The sequence below is a fragment of the Podarcis erhardii genome (genome assembly GCF_964252035.2).
Source record: "Podarcis erhardii genome assembly, chromosome: 2".
NCBI classification, from domain to species: Eukaryota; Metazoa; Chordata; class Lepidosauria; order Squamata; family Lacertidae; genus Podarcis; species Podarcis erhardii.
Genome location: NC_138498.1, coordinates 109631803 through 109649935, shown reverse-complemented (window position 1 = coordinate 109649935; position 18133 = coordinate 109631803). Strand labels below are relative to the sequence as shown.

Genomic DNA, 18133 nt, shown 5'->3' with positions numbered 1-18133 from the left:
TTTAATCCAAGTTCCAATTACTCACGGGTTATTCTTTTAAGTCCAAATTTTCAATGGAAGAAGTCAGCGCTCTCCGCCAAATGGCATGCGGCTTCACTCAGCAGGGGAAGCGGAGGACTCACAGCACCACCCCCCCCTGTCACCCGCTCCGTAGCCTTTAAAAAGGCTTCTTCGCGTGGTGGGGGGGCCAAACGGTGCCCGCCGAGTCACCATGCCCATGGGTTTCAGCGCCCATGGTTTTTGAGGGTCCCCGCGTCGCCGGCGCGGTAGAACCAGCCCCTGCCGAGCAGGCTCCCTCCGGAGCTCGGAGGGAGTCCGCCATTCGGTGATGGCGCCAACCCGGAAGCTGCATCTACATGTTTTCAATTAGTTCATGGATCTTTTGCCTTTGGTTGAGAAGAAACGAGCTGTCTTCTTCTCTTTCAACTTGAATCCCGAGGTAGTACTGAACATCTCCCAGTTCCTTAACCTCCACTTCTTTGCTAAGATGTTTTACAAGTTGTGCATAGTCTCTTTCATTTGCTGTAGCAATAATCAAGTCATGCAACTGAGCAGTTACCGTATTTTTCTCCCTATAGGACGCACTTTTTCCCCTCCAAAAATGAAGGGGAAATGTGTGTGTCCTATGGGGCGAATACAGGCTTTCGCTGAAGCATGGAGAGCGAGAGCGGTCGGTGCGCACCTCTCGCTCTCCAGGCTTCAGGAAGCTCTGTGCAACCCTCGGGAGACCGGCGCGAAGCCGCGCCCAGCTCCCAAGGGTTGCGCAGAGCTGCCTGGGCTCCTGGGCTCCGCGCAGCTCCGCGCGCCCCTCCGGAACCCGATGCGAAGCCGTGCTGGACTCCTGAGGGTTGCGCAGAGCTGCCTGCGCTCCTGGGCTCGGCGCTGCTCCGCGCGCCCCTCTGGAGCCCTGGGACCCATTCTGGGGGCTGGGGTCGGGGGAAGCTCAGGCTTCCCCCACCCCCAGCCCCGCGCCTGTGGGGGGGAAAAAATAAATTCCCCCCCTTTATTTCCCTCCCCCAAAATATAGGTGCGTCCTATGGGCCGGTGCGTCCTATTGGGCGAAAAATACGGTATCTCTCAAAACTACCAGCAACCGCCAAACTGGTTGTCATAGTGACCGGTTAGAACATGGAGGTCGTTAGTCCTCTGTCGGAATGTTGCACTTGACTGCACCTTCACATCCCACAGCGGTCCCTTCCAACACTACAGTTCTATGATTCTATGAAAATACTGTTACGAGTTTGAGGGGGGACAGGCTGTATGCCTGGACCCCTTCTAATTCCTGGATCCAGCATGGATTCAGTTCTTGGACTAGCTAGACCAGCCTGGTAATGGCCCGCTGAGTATGATTTAAGGTAACAAAGTCAGTGGCTCTGTGCAAATGGGTGGGCCTCCCTCCCTAAACTACCTGCTAGCTAGGAAGACCAAGGCCAGAGTGCAGAATTGAGTTAGGAGAGCTAGAAGCTGGAGAAAAAGCTACAGCCTAGAAAGACAGAGGGACAGTCATACCTGAGTTCTACTGGAATCCAAGGCTGTGGCTATGGGAAAAGAAAGATGCTCTTGGAGTGTAATGCTGCCAACCCCTCCATCATAGGCCCAGGTGGTATATATGTGCAAAGAAACCATATCTCTTAAAGACGCCACCATCTCTGCTGTCCCTCAGTCCAAGGAAACGGAATTATGGGTAGGCATCTGGGACCCTTTGAATATTCAGGGGGCATGCACCAATACTGCTGAAATCAAACCTACACCATGTCCTCATGTTGATTAAATCTGTATTGACTGGGGATGGAGGAGACATTTGATTGAGCTTGTAATTTGAAATGAAGTTACGTAATTTGCTCCTTCAGAAATAAATATGCTAACCTAAACAAGGCCATTCTTTGAAATTCACACAGCGCAGCTCTGCAGGCAAGTAATGTGTATAAAACTGCATATAAGTCTGCACCCTATTCTTCTGACAATCATCTGGTTTAAATGTTGTTGTTGTTTTTTTAAAAAAAATAGTAGATTACCTTTGGCCCTCCAGATGTTGGTGAACTACAACTCCCATCATCCCAGAAATTGGCAATGCTTGCTGGGGCTGAACCGAATTGCGCTTCAGCAACATCTGAATGTCCCCCATCCCTACATTAAGCTATGTAAAAATGAGACGGTTTTCTCGTTGCACACATGGTTCCTGGTTCATATTCATACTGCATAGATTCAGAAGCAGATTGGGTAGAGAGTACACTTAACTGGAGCTTGGACGTGGAAAACGGGGACGAGTCTCATGCCCAAGAATGAGAATCATTGGGTGATCACAGTCTTGCAACCATGCCACTATTGCTTTTGTGCCAACTGTTTATCCCAGCTCCATTTTGAGTAGGTGTTTTGCTATTTTTGCTTCTTCCTTTTCTAGATAATGTACAGGGAAGGATTGTGGGAAGAAGGCAATAAGAGCTATGAAGGAGAATTCATTTTACTGGGAGTGGCTGACCGCCCACGCTTGGAGATGTTGCTCTTTGGTCTTGTCCTGGTGTGCTACACAATTACCTTGGTGGGTAATACAACCATCATTGTGGTGTCGCGGCTGGACCCCCATCTCCACACCCCCATGTATTTCTTCCTCACCAATCTCTCTGTCCTTGATCTGTGCTTCACCACCAGTGTGGGCCCGCAGATGCTGGTGAACTTCTGGAGGAAAAGCAAGACCATCAGTTATGGTGCTTGCGTGGCCCAGCTCTACATCTTCCTTGCTCTGGGCTCCACAGAATGTGTTCTTTTGGTTGTCATGGCCTACGACCGCTATGCTGCCGTCTGCCACCCGCTGCGCTACACTACCATTATGAGCCACTCTGTATGCTACAAAATGGCGGCTGCTGCCTGGGTTAGTGGCCTTTGCAACCCAGTGATGGAGACAGTGATGACTCTTCGGCTCCCACGGTGTGGAGAGAACCGAATAGACAATTTTTTCTGTGAAGTGCCAGCTTTAATCAAACTGGCCTGTGCTGACACCTCGCTCACTGAGGCTGTGCTTTTTACTTCCAGTGTGCTGTTCCTTGTAGCACCCGTAGGCCTCATTATGGTCTCTTATAGCTTCATTGTGGCTGCTGTGTTAAGGATCCGCTCAGCTGAGGGCAGGCGGAAGGCCTTCAACACCTGTGCTTCCCACTTGACTGTCGTCTCTCTCTTTTTTGGAACAGCCCTTTTCACTTACCTCCAGCCCCCGTCCAACAATGTCCATGACCAAGCCAAGATGGCCTCCCTTTTCTATACATTTGTTACCACTATGCTCAATCCACTCATTTATACCCTGAGGAACAAAGAGGTGCACAAAGCTCTAAGAAGATTGATGAAGAGAACTTAAACCCAATGTCTCCCAACTTCATTCAGAGGCTCTGCAGTATATTTTAATAAAAAGTCCTCATTGATCACTTATATGGCACTGTTCAAATGTACAAAGCTCCCCTTTCATTTTCCTCTCCCACAGAATAATCCAATGAATTAGGCTACTCTCAACGTTATTATAATGGTTATTCCCAAAGGTCGACTACAAGTTGCTTAAGATGAGACAAGCTGGATCAAGCCAAAACCCTATATAGTCTAGCGTTGCCATATGTCTGGGAATTCTGGGACATGCCCTCTTTTGGGGGTCCTACATGCCCATCCCGGGACAGGACTTTATATTTTAAAGCAAATGTCCTGTATTTGGGGGTTTTTAAAGAAAAAAATGTGCACGGGTAACTCTGGTTCAAGCTCAGGCCCTGGCACTGGCTACCCGGGCTCTGGCACAGGTGTCTAGGGCTCAGCGGCAGAGGTCCTACTATCGGGCGATTGCCCTAAAAAAGCTCAACAAATTTTTGTGTCTGGATTTTTACCTCTTGAAATATGGCAACCCTAAGTCTAGCATCCTGTTTTCACAATGACCAATAAGATGTCTAGCCAGAAGCAAGACCCAAGCACACTCCTTACTTTTGGATCTTGTCAACTGATATTTAGAGCCTCAACACAATGGCTGTGCATTTTTATAGTATATTTTAATAATAATAAAAAACCCTATTTGATCACTTTTGTGGCACTCTTCGCTTGCCTAAAACTTTACTTTTCTCATTGGGGACACAGGTGGCACTGTGGTCTAAACCACTGAGCCTCTCGGGCTTGTGGATCATGAGTTCAGTGGTTCGAATCCCCACAACGGGGTGAGCTCCTGTTGCTCAGTCCCAGCTTCTGTCAACCTAACAATTCGAAAACACGCCAGTGCAAGTAGATAAATAGGTACTGCTGTGGCAGGAAAGTAAATAGTGTTTCCGTGCACTGCTCTGGTTTCGGTATTCCGTTGTGCCAGAAGCAGCTTAGTCATGCTGGCCACATGACCCAGAAAAACTGTCCGCAGAGCGGACAAATGCCGGTTCCCTCGGCCTGTAAAGTGAGATGAGCGCCACAACCCCAGAGTCGTTTGCGACTGGACTTAACTCACAGGGGTCCTTTATGTTGTGTATTGAGTCAAAGGATTTTATATCTGTATTATTATTGTCTGTATTTGCATTAGGGTAAAGTAACTGCCTTTTGGTTCCAGAGGGTACAGCTACTATTGGTTCATTTAAGCTGCTGTATTTGGATCCTCTGTCTTATTGGTTGCCTCCAAAAGGCAGGACTGTGATTGCCTGATATTGTTCCCTCCAAAATGTATCCTTTCTAGCTAGTTCCCTGTCCCTATAAATGTAGCTCTCCCCTCCTCAAGTTTCAGTCTTGTTGCGTTAATAAAGAAGTGTTACTAGAGAACTGTCTCCAGCCTATTATGTCAAGAGAGCTGAAATCACAAACCCCACGTCACAACACTTTACCTTTTTTATGAGTGTCATTAATATTACCATTAGGTAGATGGGAATAAAAATGGAGGCTCAATCTTCCTTCCCAAAGATCCACTGTAAGGTCAAAGTTGCAGGGTGGGGAGAGGGGGAACATTGCCAAACTGGTTCTGCGATACTGAAGTTGCTCCCACCAGCAGTAATACAACACTCTTGGTTCCCATGACATGATCAGCCATAGTAAAATGCTGTCATGGACTGGTTTGAAGTTGAGGAATGGTGGAAGGAAGCAGCTCAGAGCTTGGGGATTGGTGGTGGGACAACACTGAGTGGTCAGAGGAAGAAGAGGGAGAAGACTGGGAGGAGGTGTTGGTAGCTGAAGAGGTAACAAGGCTTAGTGACTCAGAGGAGCCTGTAGCAGAGAGAAGTCCAGAGAGACAGGAGTTGAAGCAAGAAAGGAGGGAGACCACGAGGTAAAGATGAGTCTGGCTGGTGAAGCAACATGGATGTCTCGCCCACCTGCTGTGATGAGCTCCCCTTCCTGCTGGTCTCCTATAACCAGGAGAGGTATGAAAAGGGAGGAGAAGTTAGCTTCACCCAGGCGCAGTCTCAGATTTATTTTGGGGGGGGGGAACCCTGGTGAGGAGGGGAGTTAGGCAGCTATGGGGAAAGTCAACAACTGCTTCATGGGGGCAAGACCTGCTGGAGATGAGTTGCTGTGCTCATTAGGTCTGACACTCCTCTACAGATTCTGTTTTTGCTAGTTAACTCCAACTTGCTCAGTGTGATTTACTGCTGGCTCACTCCAGTCAGATGCATTAACTCAAAAAAGGCTGGTGTTCTGCCAAAGACAGTGGACCTTTAGGATTCAGTTGGACAACAAAGACCACCAAAATTGCTCTTTAATGGGTTTTATTAACAGGATGAAGAAAATAAAGAACGAAGCAAGAGGAGACAGACATTAATAAACATTAATAGAATTAAAACCTATCTATTAAAAATTAACGTATCTCTTAAAGGTAACAATTAATACAATTAATTCTTAGAGAGCTGTGCTCTACAAAGCTGCAAATGCTAGGCCCAGCCTATGCCTGGGCACTTCTGAAGGCATTCAAGGGGGAAATCTTCGGAACATTGCACATAACTCCTTGTGATACAATGGTCTTCTGAATATGTCCCAATGCAGTTGGCATAAAGCAAGTCCGATATATCCTGGAACAAAGGGTTGGAGCTGTGGGCCCTTCCAGATGCCTCATTTTATTACACATCCATAACTGTTTGTGCTCGGGATGCTATGAGCTAGTGTTATGTGCAATCCATGGGCATTGCTGGGGGGGCAGGGGGCAGCTGTGCCCCGAAATGAAGTCAATAAATAAAAATACTTATCTAACTGACCAATCAGGTCGCAGTTAACTCAGTTCCCCCCTTCCCCCCCAAAAAACCCATAAAGCCTGTCTATGCCCATGGTGCAATCCCACTTTCATTATGGCTTGTACCTGGGAGAAGTCACATTGCTTCATACCCATTCAGTACAGATCCTATAACTTCCTGCTACAATCCCATAACTTTTTAAAGCACAAATGTTTTGGGGTGGATGTAGGTGTCTCCAAACAGTAATCTGGAGTACTTGGGGGAAATCAATGTCTTCTAGCAACTTTTAAAGTTTACTTATTGCTTGAGGATTTAAATACTGTAACGGCACACCTCCACTGCCCTTTGCCCTTAAAGGGTTAAGCAGCTCTTTGCCTTCCATCCCTTCTCTGGTGCAAGTCAACTCCTCCTGAGGATGCTGTGCAAGGGAGGGGGAGGAGGGGAGTCTTTGGGGCTTCCTTGCTCATTATAATGTGTATTTTTTCTCTCCCTAATGATTCCGTCTGAGCTCTGGTCTTTCTGAGGCCCCATGACAGGAGAGCTGCTGGAAAGTGGGAAGAGACATTACTGCCCTTCTCCGTGATGTCATAATAAAATCATCTCTTCTGACCCCACAGGTCCCTTTTGAGCTAGAGAAATCATACTAGTGCGCCCATGCAGATGCACAGGTGCATGTAGGTACTCTTGAAGACAATGCTGAGCCAGAGGAGCCAAGGCCCTGGGCTGAATTAGGAAGGCCAACTAGGGTAAGAGCTGGCGAGGGAGCTGTCCTTCCCTCCGTCTGCCCCACTATCATCGATCCTTATGAAGCTGGCTCGAAATGCATGGCATTTCGACTCTCTGCATTCAGTTCCATTCTTCATCTGCTTCAGCTCTTTCTGCACATAGCACAGAGGTGTCAAGCAGCCTTCCCTGGCATGGGGCCTTCCAGTTGTTCCCATCAGCCCAGCTGACATGGCCGATAGTCAGGGAGGATGGGATTGTTATGCTTATTCACAAGAGTTGTAGTCTTGAAACATCTGGGGGGCACCAGGTTGAGGACAGAAGGCTATGTGTTGAATGCTGTGATTTTCTTTGCAAATCTAAACTAGGTCCACTCCTCCCTCCTTCTCCCCATCATCAGCCTGACGGATTTCTCTCCCTAACATCGTCCTCAAAGCCTTCCCTTTCCCACTGTTCCACTCTGCTTTAGTTCTCTCTTTCCCCATCTCTTTGCCTCTATCTCTGTCTACACAGTCTCCTCCTTTGCTTGGCTCCCCCTCACTTGAGTGTCTCCCACATCCTTTGTCTTTCCTCTCTGCCCCTCTCCTTCTAGTCACACAGGGAAAGCTGTAGCTCAGATGCAGAACATCTGCTCTGCATAAAGGCACAATCACCAGGAAGGGCTTGGAGAGACTTGTGTTTGCAACCTTGGGCAGCTGCTGCCATCAGTATAGACCAATGTCCTTCAAGCTTGGGTCCCCAGATGTTGTTGGGTTGCAAGTGCCACCATCAGCTATGGTGGCTGGGGATGATGGGAGTTGAGGTCCAACAACATATGGGCATGCAAGGTGGAAGAACATGGTACAATACTGAGATAGAAGGCCTAATGCTCTAACGTGGTGTAAGGCAGGTTTCTATCTTCTTGGTCCATAGGCACACCTAAGATACCTCTGGAATCCTCCTCACTGTAGCCTCATGACTGCATGGACCTATCTATGGACTGCAGAATCATGGAATCTTTGAATTGTAGAGCTGGAAGGGACTCTGAGGATCATCTAGTAGTCCAATCTCCTGCAAGGCAGGAATATGCAGCTGCTCCATACAGGGATCAAACCTGCAACCTTGGTATTACCAGCACCACACTCTAACCAGCTGAGCTATCCAGGCTGACCTGAGAGTTCTATCCAGAGTTAGTCCAGTGAGAACTTCATTCGCCCAGGGTTGAGCCACCAGCTCCCTGAACAAAGGCTCTCCTAGCACACCAAGAGACAAAACTATGGACCACTCCATGGAATAACGAGGACGACAGGAGGTTGGATGCAAGTGAGCTGTGCAGGAGCAGGCTGAAAGGCAAGCTTCGTGGAGCCTCTTTTTATTGGATAAAATACAGTTGGAAAAGAGGTAGTGAAACCACTCTGAACTTTTAACACATTCCATCTAAGCACATTTTAAACGTTAGCTAATACACGTGCCAGCAGGTGCTTCCTGCAGATGTTGCAAAAGTGGATTGTGTCTGTGTTCCTTGTCATGCTTCAGCCAAGCGTTCTGTCTAGTAAACAGATCTTATGAAAGGACAAAAGATCAGGGGGGAAATCCTGTCTTCTAGCCAAGGAGCAGGAGTTCAAGGAGTGTGGGCACAAGGCTCCTTGGTACCCTGTTGCACGCTGGGTGCGAGGTGTGCCTCAGCACAAGCGGAGCATTATCTCCACACTCTTGTGGGTTTCCCAAAGGAAATCTGGTCAACCACTGTGCGAACAGGACGCTGGACTGGATGAGCCATTGGTTTGACCCAGCAGGGCTCTTCTTCTTAATTTCTTGTTAATTTTATTTATTGCAAATGGCTTGTGTTTCCATGCTTCAATCATCCCCCACCCAGTATCTCGGAGATCTCAGAATGCAGTGCAGGCTACTCACATTTTAAAGAATTAAAATGATACCCGTAGCCCACATGCAAAACTAAGCTGGACTTAATGGATCTGCTTCTCACTGAGACAGAGGTGAGGTAATGTGAGGAACGTCTTGAGAAAGAAAGGGGCTGTGAATTATAGAATTAAAGAGATTAGCAGAGATGAAATATTCAAAAGACATTTTTCCATTCATGGGATGTAGCACTTTTCGTGATATCCTGGTGTGTATTTTGCTGTGCTTTGCTTTCCTCCCTAAAGTTTCTTACCGTCCCACTTTTGAGACATGTGCTCGGAAATGAATAGAAAAAACGTGTCAGTGGATGGTAGTTTGAAAATGCAGGTGGGGAGCAGATTGAATATCTTTATTGCAACTTTCTCCCTCATTTTTAAAAAACAGCTTTAGTGTTTCTGTTACAGTGGTACCTCAGGTTAAGTATTTAATTCGTTCCAGAGGTCCGCACTTAACCTGAAACTGTTCTTAACCTGAAGCACCACTTTAGCTAATGGAGCCTCCTGCTGCTGCCGCACCACCGGAGCACGATTTCTGTTCTCATCCTGAAGCAAAGTTCTTAACCTGAAGCACTATTTCTGGGTTAGCGGAGTCTGTAACCTGAAGCATATGTAACCTGAAGCATATGTAACTTGAAGCGTATGTAACCTGAGGTACCACTGTACTTGAGTTTGCAGCTAATGCGTAGTTAGGTCAATAATAATCTTTCAAGGTTCCCCCCCCCCAAACTAAAAGAATCCAAACTCTTAGATTTTCCTAGTCTAGAAGAGCTTCACTAACAATTTTCCTAGTCTAGAAGAGCTTCACTAACAATTTTCCTAGTTTAGAAGAGCTTCACTAACAATTTTCCTAGTATAGAAGAGATTCACTAACTTTCCTAATCTAGAAGAGCTTCACTAACTTTCTAACGATAAATTTGTGATATCTTGACCCATTTGTGATATTAAGCCTCAATCTGGAAACACCTGCAAGGACAAGGAGAAAGGCTGAGCTGCTGATGCTAAAAGAAACAGGGGAACAATAAAATGGCAACTAATGATCACGAAGAAACGAGTTGGCTTCGTGGGTCATCAGACCTCTAAATGAGGCTGGATGTTAAGGAAACCAATACAATAAAAAGTGGGGGAAGCGTATCACCCAGTGCCATGAGAAGTGAAAATGTCGGCCCATTCCTTGTGACTGCTCAGTTCTGGGGTGGGGAAGACTTTTCACCCAAAGACATGTTCCTTCTGGCAACCTTCTGAGGACCACTCATCAGTGGGAGGGGCCAAGGGCAAAAGTGGGTGGAACAGCAAATGTAAGCTTTTCTTTTCATATGTTAGGCTAGTTTCTACACACCCTACCCTCAAGCAAGAGACAGCAAGCAAGAGACAGTAGCAGAATTCAAAGGCAGATTTCAGCCAGGGAGATACACTTGGGGGGCAAAGCAGAGACAGTGGGGAGAACTCTTAAGAGACCTGGAAGGCTCCCTTTCACTGCTGGGCGTGAGGTTCCCCAACCCTGGTTTAGTTGGTCAGATGGGACTCAGCTTCAAATATAATGTTTTAAGTGTGTTTTAATTGTGTTATACAAATGTGACACTAGATGGTGATGGTGAGCTAATGGGAAATTCAATATATATTTTAAAATGTTTTGGGTTTTTTTTTAAAAAAAGAGCATTTTCGCAGCATTTTTTTATATATGTCTCATCTTACTCTTACCTCTGGATCCACCCCCACCCCCACCCCCATCCCCACCCCCCGGTAATGCACAAACATAGCTATCCTCAACTATGTATTATGCACTATAGCAGGGGTCAGCAAACTTTTTCAGTAGGAGGCCAGTCCACTGTCCCTCAGATCTTGTGGGGGATGGGACTATATGGGGGGGGGATGAACGAGTTCCTATGCCCCACAAATAACCCAGAGATGCATTTTAAATAAAAGGACACATTCTACTCATGTAAAAACACGCTGGTTCCCAGACCGTCCATGGGCCAGATTTAAAAGGCGATTGGGTCGGATCCAGCCCACGGATAGCTCAAAAATGTCGAACAAAGCTCAACAACATTGCCAAAAACGCAACCCTAGAATAGAATGTGGAGATCTATTTTCTTTTCAAGTACCGTGGTACCTCGGGTTAAGTATTTAATTCGTTCCAGAGGTTCGTTCTTAACCTGAAGCTGTTCTTAACCTAAAGCACCACTTTAGCTAATGGGGCCTCCCGCTGCTGCCACGCCACCGGAGCACGATTTCTGTTCTCATCCTGAAGCAAAGTTCTTAACCTGAAGCACTATTTCTGGGTTAGTGGAGTCTGTAACCTGAAGCGTATGTATCCTGAGGTACCACTGTATAGGAATCTTGGGTGATCATAGTCTTAGAACAATACCACTAATCTTCTTCTGTCAGCTGTTTATACTAGCTCAATTTTGAACTTGTGTTTCACTGTTTTCCTTGTTTTCCTTTTTCCAGATAATGTACAGGAAAGCAGTATGGGAAGAAGGTAACCACAGTTACCAAGGAGAATTCATTTTATTGGGAGTGGCAGACCGTCCACGCTTGGAGATGTTGCTCTTTGCAATTCTCCTGCCCTGCTACATGATGGCCTTGCTGGGCAACACAACCATCATTGTGGTGTCGCGGCTGGACCCCCACCTCCACACCCCCATGTATTTCTTCCTCAGCAACCTCTCCTTCCTTGATCTTTGCTTCACCACCAGTGTGGGCCCTCAGATGCTGTTCAACTTCTGGCGGAAAAGCAAGACCATCAGTTACGGTGCCTGCGTGGCACAGCTCTACATATTTCTTGCGTTGGGCTCCACAGAATGTATTCTTTTGGTTGTCATGGCTTACGACCGCTATGCTGCCATTTGCCACCCGCTGCGCTACGGTGCCCTTATGAGCCAATCCCTATGCTTCAAAATGGCTGCCGTCTCCTGGGTTAGTGGCCTTACTACCTCACTGGTGGAGATGGTGATGACTCTTCGCCTCCCGCGGTGTGGACAAAACCGGGTGGATCACTTTTTCTGCGAGGTGCCAGCCTTAATCAAGTTGGCCTGTGTTGACACCTCTCTCAATGAGGCTGTGCTCTTTGCTTCCAGCGTAGTGTTCCTTGTAGTACCACTAGGACTCATTATGGTCTCCTACGGCTACATTGCAGTTGCCACGCTGGCAATCCGCTCAGCTGAGGGCAAGCGAAAGGCTTTAAACACCTGTGCCTCCCATTTGATTGTGGTGTCCCTCTTTTTTGGGACAACCATTTTCACCTACCTCCAGCCCCCGTCCAACAGTGCCCATGACCAGGCTAAGATGGCCTCCCTTTTCTATACATTTGTCACCACTATGCTCAATCCATTGATTTATACCCTGAGGAACAAAGAGGTGCACAAAGCTCTAAGAAGATTGATGAAGAGAACTTAAGCCCAATATCTCCCAACTTCATTCAGAGGCTCCACAATATATTTTAATAATAATAATAACCCTTCAATAAAATCACTTCTATGACAGTAATCGCTTACACAAAGCTTCTTTTTTTTGTCATCGCCCACACAATAATCCAACAAATTAACTGATGATGAGAATTATTAATGTGGCAGCACCAAGGAGGCATCCTAGAACAAACTAAAGCAGAATAAATCCGCCACTAATGCACAATTACTGTGTCAGGAACGTGTTGAAGAACAATAGAAAATAACTGGAAGGGCTCTGAGTAGCAGGATCAACACAAGTGGGGGGAGTGAACTGTGTCGTATGCATTGCAAGGAGACAAGCAATGGAAGAGGGGGAAGGAACCCTGATGTGAATCATCTCCTAGCGCAATGGTTTTCAACCAGTGTGCCATGACACCCTGGGGTGTCTTGAATAATGGTCAGACGTACTGTGGGCAACATTGGCCTCTGACTCTCTTTCCTTCCATCCCTCCTCTGATGCCCTCTCACTTCTCTGCCTCTCAAAGGCTTGCACAGCTGTTTATTGCAGCAGCCCTGGGTGCAAGCTCCCCTGGCGAATGGTGCCTGTGGGAGGCGCCTCTCTTTGGGGGGGAGGGCAGCTCAGAAACCGGGGCAGCAGCAGCGGTTGTCCATAGGACTCCCAAAGAGAGGGGAGAGGAGAGGAGGCTGAGGGAGCCCTCCACAGGGGAGGGTGTTTGAAAAAGGGTGAGGGGCTGCCAGCTCTGCAGCAAGGGGTGACATAACTGGGCTACACAGGGGTGTAGTAGTTGGTCAAGGGAGCCGGGGACTCAACAAGGTCAAAAACCTCTATCCTAGTGAATTTTGTGACTGCGTGGTGGCATGAACCTAGATCTTCCCATGGAACTTCCCATGCGTTTCCGAGCAGCAATTTGGACTACTCTGAATATTAAGAAGCAATAAAATAAATTTCTTCAAGCAACTTTCTAAGTGTCCACGTTGCTTGTTGATTCAAAGACGGCAGAGGCATTCTTCCTCCCTTTTCCTTAAGGGGTGAAGTAGTCCTTTCCCTCCCATCCCTTCTCTGGAGCAAGGCACCCTCTCCTGAGGAAACTGGGAGGAGGAGGAGGAGGAGGAGGAGGAGGAGGAGGAGGAGGACGGATCTCTGAGGCTTCTTTGCTCATTGCTGCAGTGTAAGATGAAGCTTTCCCCTAATTACTCAGTCTGAGCTCTGGTCCTTCTGGGACTTCATCGGAGAGCTGCTGAAAAGTGGGGAAGCAGCTTCCGCCTCCTCCTTCAGGATGGAATCATAAAATCAGCTTCCCTGACCCCACCAGGCCCCTTTCGAGTTAGAGCAACCATGCTAGGGGGCCCATGTATATGTCTAGATGTATGCAGATACTATGAGAGATGATGCTAAGCCAGAAGAGTCAAGGCTGAATTAGGCAGACTGACCAAGGTAACAATTGATGGGGAAAATCCTTTCCTTCCGACCCCCATTCTTTACATTAAACATGATGTAGCTGATTCCAAACGTATGCCATTGTGTTCCGCTGCCTCCACCTGTCTCCTCTTTTGTCCCTTTACCCCCTCCCCTTGACACCCAAAAATGTTAATGCTCTCTCTGCTTTTTAAAGACTTTTTGTTTATTCACTTTTCTTTTTTTCATTCAAAATTATAACAAGACATATTATCCAAAAACATATCATCTTTGTCGTCTCCCCCCATTTTTCCTCCCTTCCCCACACACAACCCCCCCACCCCACCCCCCGATTTCCCTCAGTTCCAGTCTTTGGTTTCTCTAAGAATGCTGTTTTCTGCATGTTACAAAGTTGTATAGATCCTCAAACTATTTAGCTGATTATTACCAATAAAAAGTTTGTGAACGTTTATTCAAAACCTGCCAAGGAGTCCAAACAAAATAAAAAAATTTCTTCCAGTAGCACCTTAAAGACCAACTAAGTTAGTTCTAGGTATGAGCTTTCGTGTGCATGCACACTTCTTCAGATACACTGAAACAGAAGTCACCAGACCCTTCTATATAGTGAGAAGGTGGGGAGGGGTATTACTCAGAAAGGTGGTGGGAATGGGTGATTGGCAGATAGCTGTGATGAGCCTGTTGACGACTCTTAACGACTGCAATAGGTACCAAGGACTGCAATAGGTGCCAAGGAGTCCAGTTCGCTTTGTTGCATCTTCAGATACTTTGTAAAGGGTTCCCATTCATCCTTAAAGTCACAGTTATCCTTGTCCCGTAGCTTATATGTCAATTTTGCCAGTTCTGCAAAGTTTATTCACTTTCAACCTCCATCTGCTTCAGCTCTTTCTGCACAGACAGAACAGAAAGGTTTAAAGCAGCCTTTCCTGGTGTGCTGCCCTCCCGGCATTTTGAACAACTCCCCTCAACTCCTGCAAGCCTTCCCTTTCCAACCACACCACTCCTCTTTCATGCTCTGCCTGCAATCTCCAGAAAGGGCTTGGCAAAAACATGTCTGCAGTCATGGACAGCTGCTGCCCGCCAGCATCGTGCTGAGATAGGTGGACTAATGCTCTAACTTTGTATAAAGAAGCTTCCTGTCTTCCTTGGTTCACATATCTCCTCAGGGTGTCTTCCTCACTGGAGCCTCGTGGCTACATTGGCCCATCTCTGGTCTACAGAACTCCATCCACAGTCAGTCCTGTAAGAGTTTCATGGGCACAGGGTTGAGGAACCTGCTTCCCTATCAAAGACTCTCATAGCACACCAAGAGGCCAACCTATGGACGACTCCATGAGATGAATGGCTTGTGCTACTTTTTTATTGCAAATGGATTATGTCTTATTGTCCCCTGTCCAGAGATCTCAGAATGCAGAGCAGGGTATATACATTTTAAATAATTAGAGATCATTTGCCAGTGTGCAAAGCTGACCTAGGCGTAATGAGTGTGCTTCTTACTGAGACAGGGGTGAGTTAGTGTGAGGAGTGTCTACTTGAGAAATAAAGGGGCCATAAATTATAGAATAGATGAATGTGAAATGGAGAAAAGAACAGCTATAAAATGAAACAAAATGAAGAGCAGAGCAGAGATTACATATTCAATGTTCTCAATTCATGGGATGTACTGTAGCACTTTTCACAATACTTGGTGAGTTATTTGCTTTTCTTGTTTCCCTCCCTAAAGTTTCTCACCCCCATATTTTTGAGGCATATGCCTGGAAATGAACAACAACAACAACACTTTATTGTATTTAGCTAAAAGCCATTACAATCCAATTACAGATCCAATAAATAAAATAAAAATAAAACCTGTTAAAAGAGATCGGGAATGTATATACAGTGGTAGAGTCATGCTGGCCACATGACCCGGCCACATGACCCGGAAGCTGTCTGTGGACAAACGCCGGCTCCCTCGGCCAATAAAGCAAGATGAGCGCCGCAACCCCAGAGTCGGCCACGACTGGACTTAACGGTCAGGGGTCCCTCTACCTTTACCTATGGCTAGATTTCAGAAAGTGGTACCAGTAGGAAATTTTTGAGATATGGTTTAAAGATAGGTCTTCCTCGTTAGCCTGTTTATAAATCCAAAGCAGTCTTTTAATTCCAGGTAATGCAAAGATATCTGTTGTCAGGTTTTTTGAGGCTAGGCGGGCTTGTACTATCTTAGCCCAGCCACACTTCTTCACTGTTCCTCCTGCCTGGAAAAGCCTCTGGAGAAAGGATTTTGAAGTTTCAGGTGGAACACTGATTGAGCATCTTTATTGCAAAATGCTCCCTTCTGAAATTTCCCTTTAAACAAACAAACGAAAGCACCTTTGTGCTCCTCTTACTTGGGTTTGCAGCTAATACGTAGCCAGGTCATTAATAATCTCTTAAGCTTTCCTAAACTAAAAGGAACCCATTTCTTTTTAGATCTTTTTAGTAGGAAAAGCCTTCAGTGCGGGATCATTTTAAGTTTCCATATTTTGTCGTCTTCTTTTTTTACCTCTTTGAAGTCTATGTTCTTTCTGAGATCTGGAAACCGGAATACTATTACACTATTTAAAATGTGGGTGATTGTATGTTCATATATTAGCGTATGATCACAGGTAGTTTATTTCATTCTAATAGATTTTAACTGGGAAGTTTTATTCTTTACTTTAACACAATACATTGTCTTTTTCAGTAAGCTTTGTAATCTGACCCCAAGATGTCCAGTTCAGAGCCAAACAGTGTTTTACTATTTCCTTCCTTCCTTCCTTCCTTCCTTCCTTCCTTCCTTCCTTCCTTCCTTCCTTTCTCTATTTAAAACAGGTGTGCCTAACTCACAGTTTCTGGATTCCTGTCAGCAATGTACCTGCTTCATTTTGTACTAACTAAACTTCTCTGGTGCGTTTTTAAAAAGCACCATTTAGCACATATTTATTCCTTTATGAAATATATATATTTATATACTGCTGTTAGATAGCTTTACAACAGTTACACATTAACCAAACAATTAACACCATATAAAAATAATGAAACCAATGATATTGCACTAGTTCTACGACTTCCATCATCCTTGACTATTGGCCCTGCTGGCTGGCGGTTGTGGGAGTTGAATCACATCTGGAGGGCGACATGTTGGCTATCACTGTGCTAGAAAAAGCTATAGTAACCACATTAGAACATAGTAACAGCCTTGCTGGATCAGAGCAAATGCCTCCATCCAGGCAAACAAGTAGCAAGAGGAACTCAGCTATACAGCTGCAAACAAAACGTTTTAAGGGTGTTGTAAAGTGCATTATACAAATGCAACACTAGATGGCGATGGTGAGCTATGGCAAATTCCATATATTTTTCAAAACTTTTTTTAAAAAAAGCATTTTCAAAATGTTTTTTTTATATGTGTCTAGATTCCACCCAGCAGAGTTCAAGGGCACATCCCAGCCAAGCGAAAACAGTTGGGGTACAAAGTTGAGACAATGAAGAGCGGGGTAGGCAGACCCGTCAGAAGAGCTACAGAACCTGTGGAGAGCTGCGTGCCAGGTTGTTCTTCTCAAACATTGCTATAGCAAGGTGGGGTGAACTGAGCAGTAGCCTCTCCAAACACCACCTTTTGGAATTGGTCCTTTGTGTAGAAACTGAACCAGAACATGTGGGATTCCAGATGTTTCTAAAAGACAACTCCCATCATCACTTGCTATGCTTTCAGGACTGATGGAGGCTGTGGTTCAGGAATGTCAGGAGGGCTAAAGGTTCCTCACCCCTGTACGAATCAAGTGTAGCATGTGTTCTTTCCTCGTGTGTGATTCCTGGATCGTATTCATACTGTTATTGAGTCCTCGGTCTTAGAAATGTGTCACTATGGCTCTTGTGTCAGCTGCTCATACCAGTTTCCATTTTGAAATGGTCTTTTGTTACTCTTTTTGCATCTTATTCCAGATAATGTACGGGGGAGCAGTATGGGAAGAAGGTAACCACAGCTTCCAAGCAGAATTTGTGTTATTGGGAATGAGTGACCGCCCACACTTGGAGATGTTTCTCTTTGGTCTTGTCCTGATCTGCTACACGATGACCCTGCTAGGCAACACGACCATCATTGTGGTGTCGTGGCTGGACCCCCACCTCCACACCCCCATGTATTTCTTCCTCACCAATCTCTCTGTCCTTGATCTTTGCTTCACCACCAGTGTGGGCCCTCACATGCTGGTGAACTTCTGGAGGAAAAGCAAGACCATCAGTTATGGTGCCTGTGTGGCCCAGCTCTACATCTTCCTTGCTCTGGGCTCCACAGAATGTATTCTTTTGGCTTTCATGGCCTACGACCGCTATGCTGCCATTTGCCACCCGCTGCGCTATGGTGCCATTATGAGCCAATCCCTATGCTTCAAAATGGCTGCCGTTTCCTGGATTAGTGGCTTAACCACCTCAGTGGTGGAGACGATGATGACTCTTCGCCTCCCACGGTGTGGACAAAACCGGGTGGATCATTTTTTCTGCGAGGTGCCAGCCTTAATGAAGTTGGCCTGT

General features: G+C 46.2%; 2 protein-coding genes across 2 annotated transcripts; both read left to right on the top strand.

Moving 5' to 3' along the window:
- Positions 1–1168: 1168 nt before the first annotated feature.
- On the top strand, positions 1169–3517 carry LOC309337103 (olfactory receptor 2G3-like). The gene is made up of 2 exons (XM_081853785.1): positions 1169–1684; positions 2402–3517. Exons 1-2 carry the CDS (start codon positions 1610–1612, stop codon positions 3347–3349), a joined length of 1023 nt encoding a protein of 340 aa, XP_081709911.1. The 5' UTR covers positions 1169–1609; the 3' UTR covers positions 3350–3517.
- A 3328-nt stretch (positions 3518–6845) lies between these two features.
- Positions 6846–12227, top strand: LOC309337098 (olfactory receptor 2G3-like). Its single transcript, XM_081853780.1, has 2 exons — positions 6846–6907; positions 11231–12227. Exon 2 carries the CDS (start codon positions 11234–11236, stop codon positions 12176–12178), a length of 945 nt encoding a protein of 314 aa, XP_081709906.1. The 5' UTR covers positions 6846–6907; positions 11231–11233; the 3' UTR covers positions 12179–12227.
- Positions 12228–18133: the final 5906 nt, after the last annotated feature.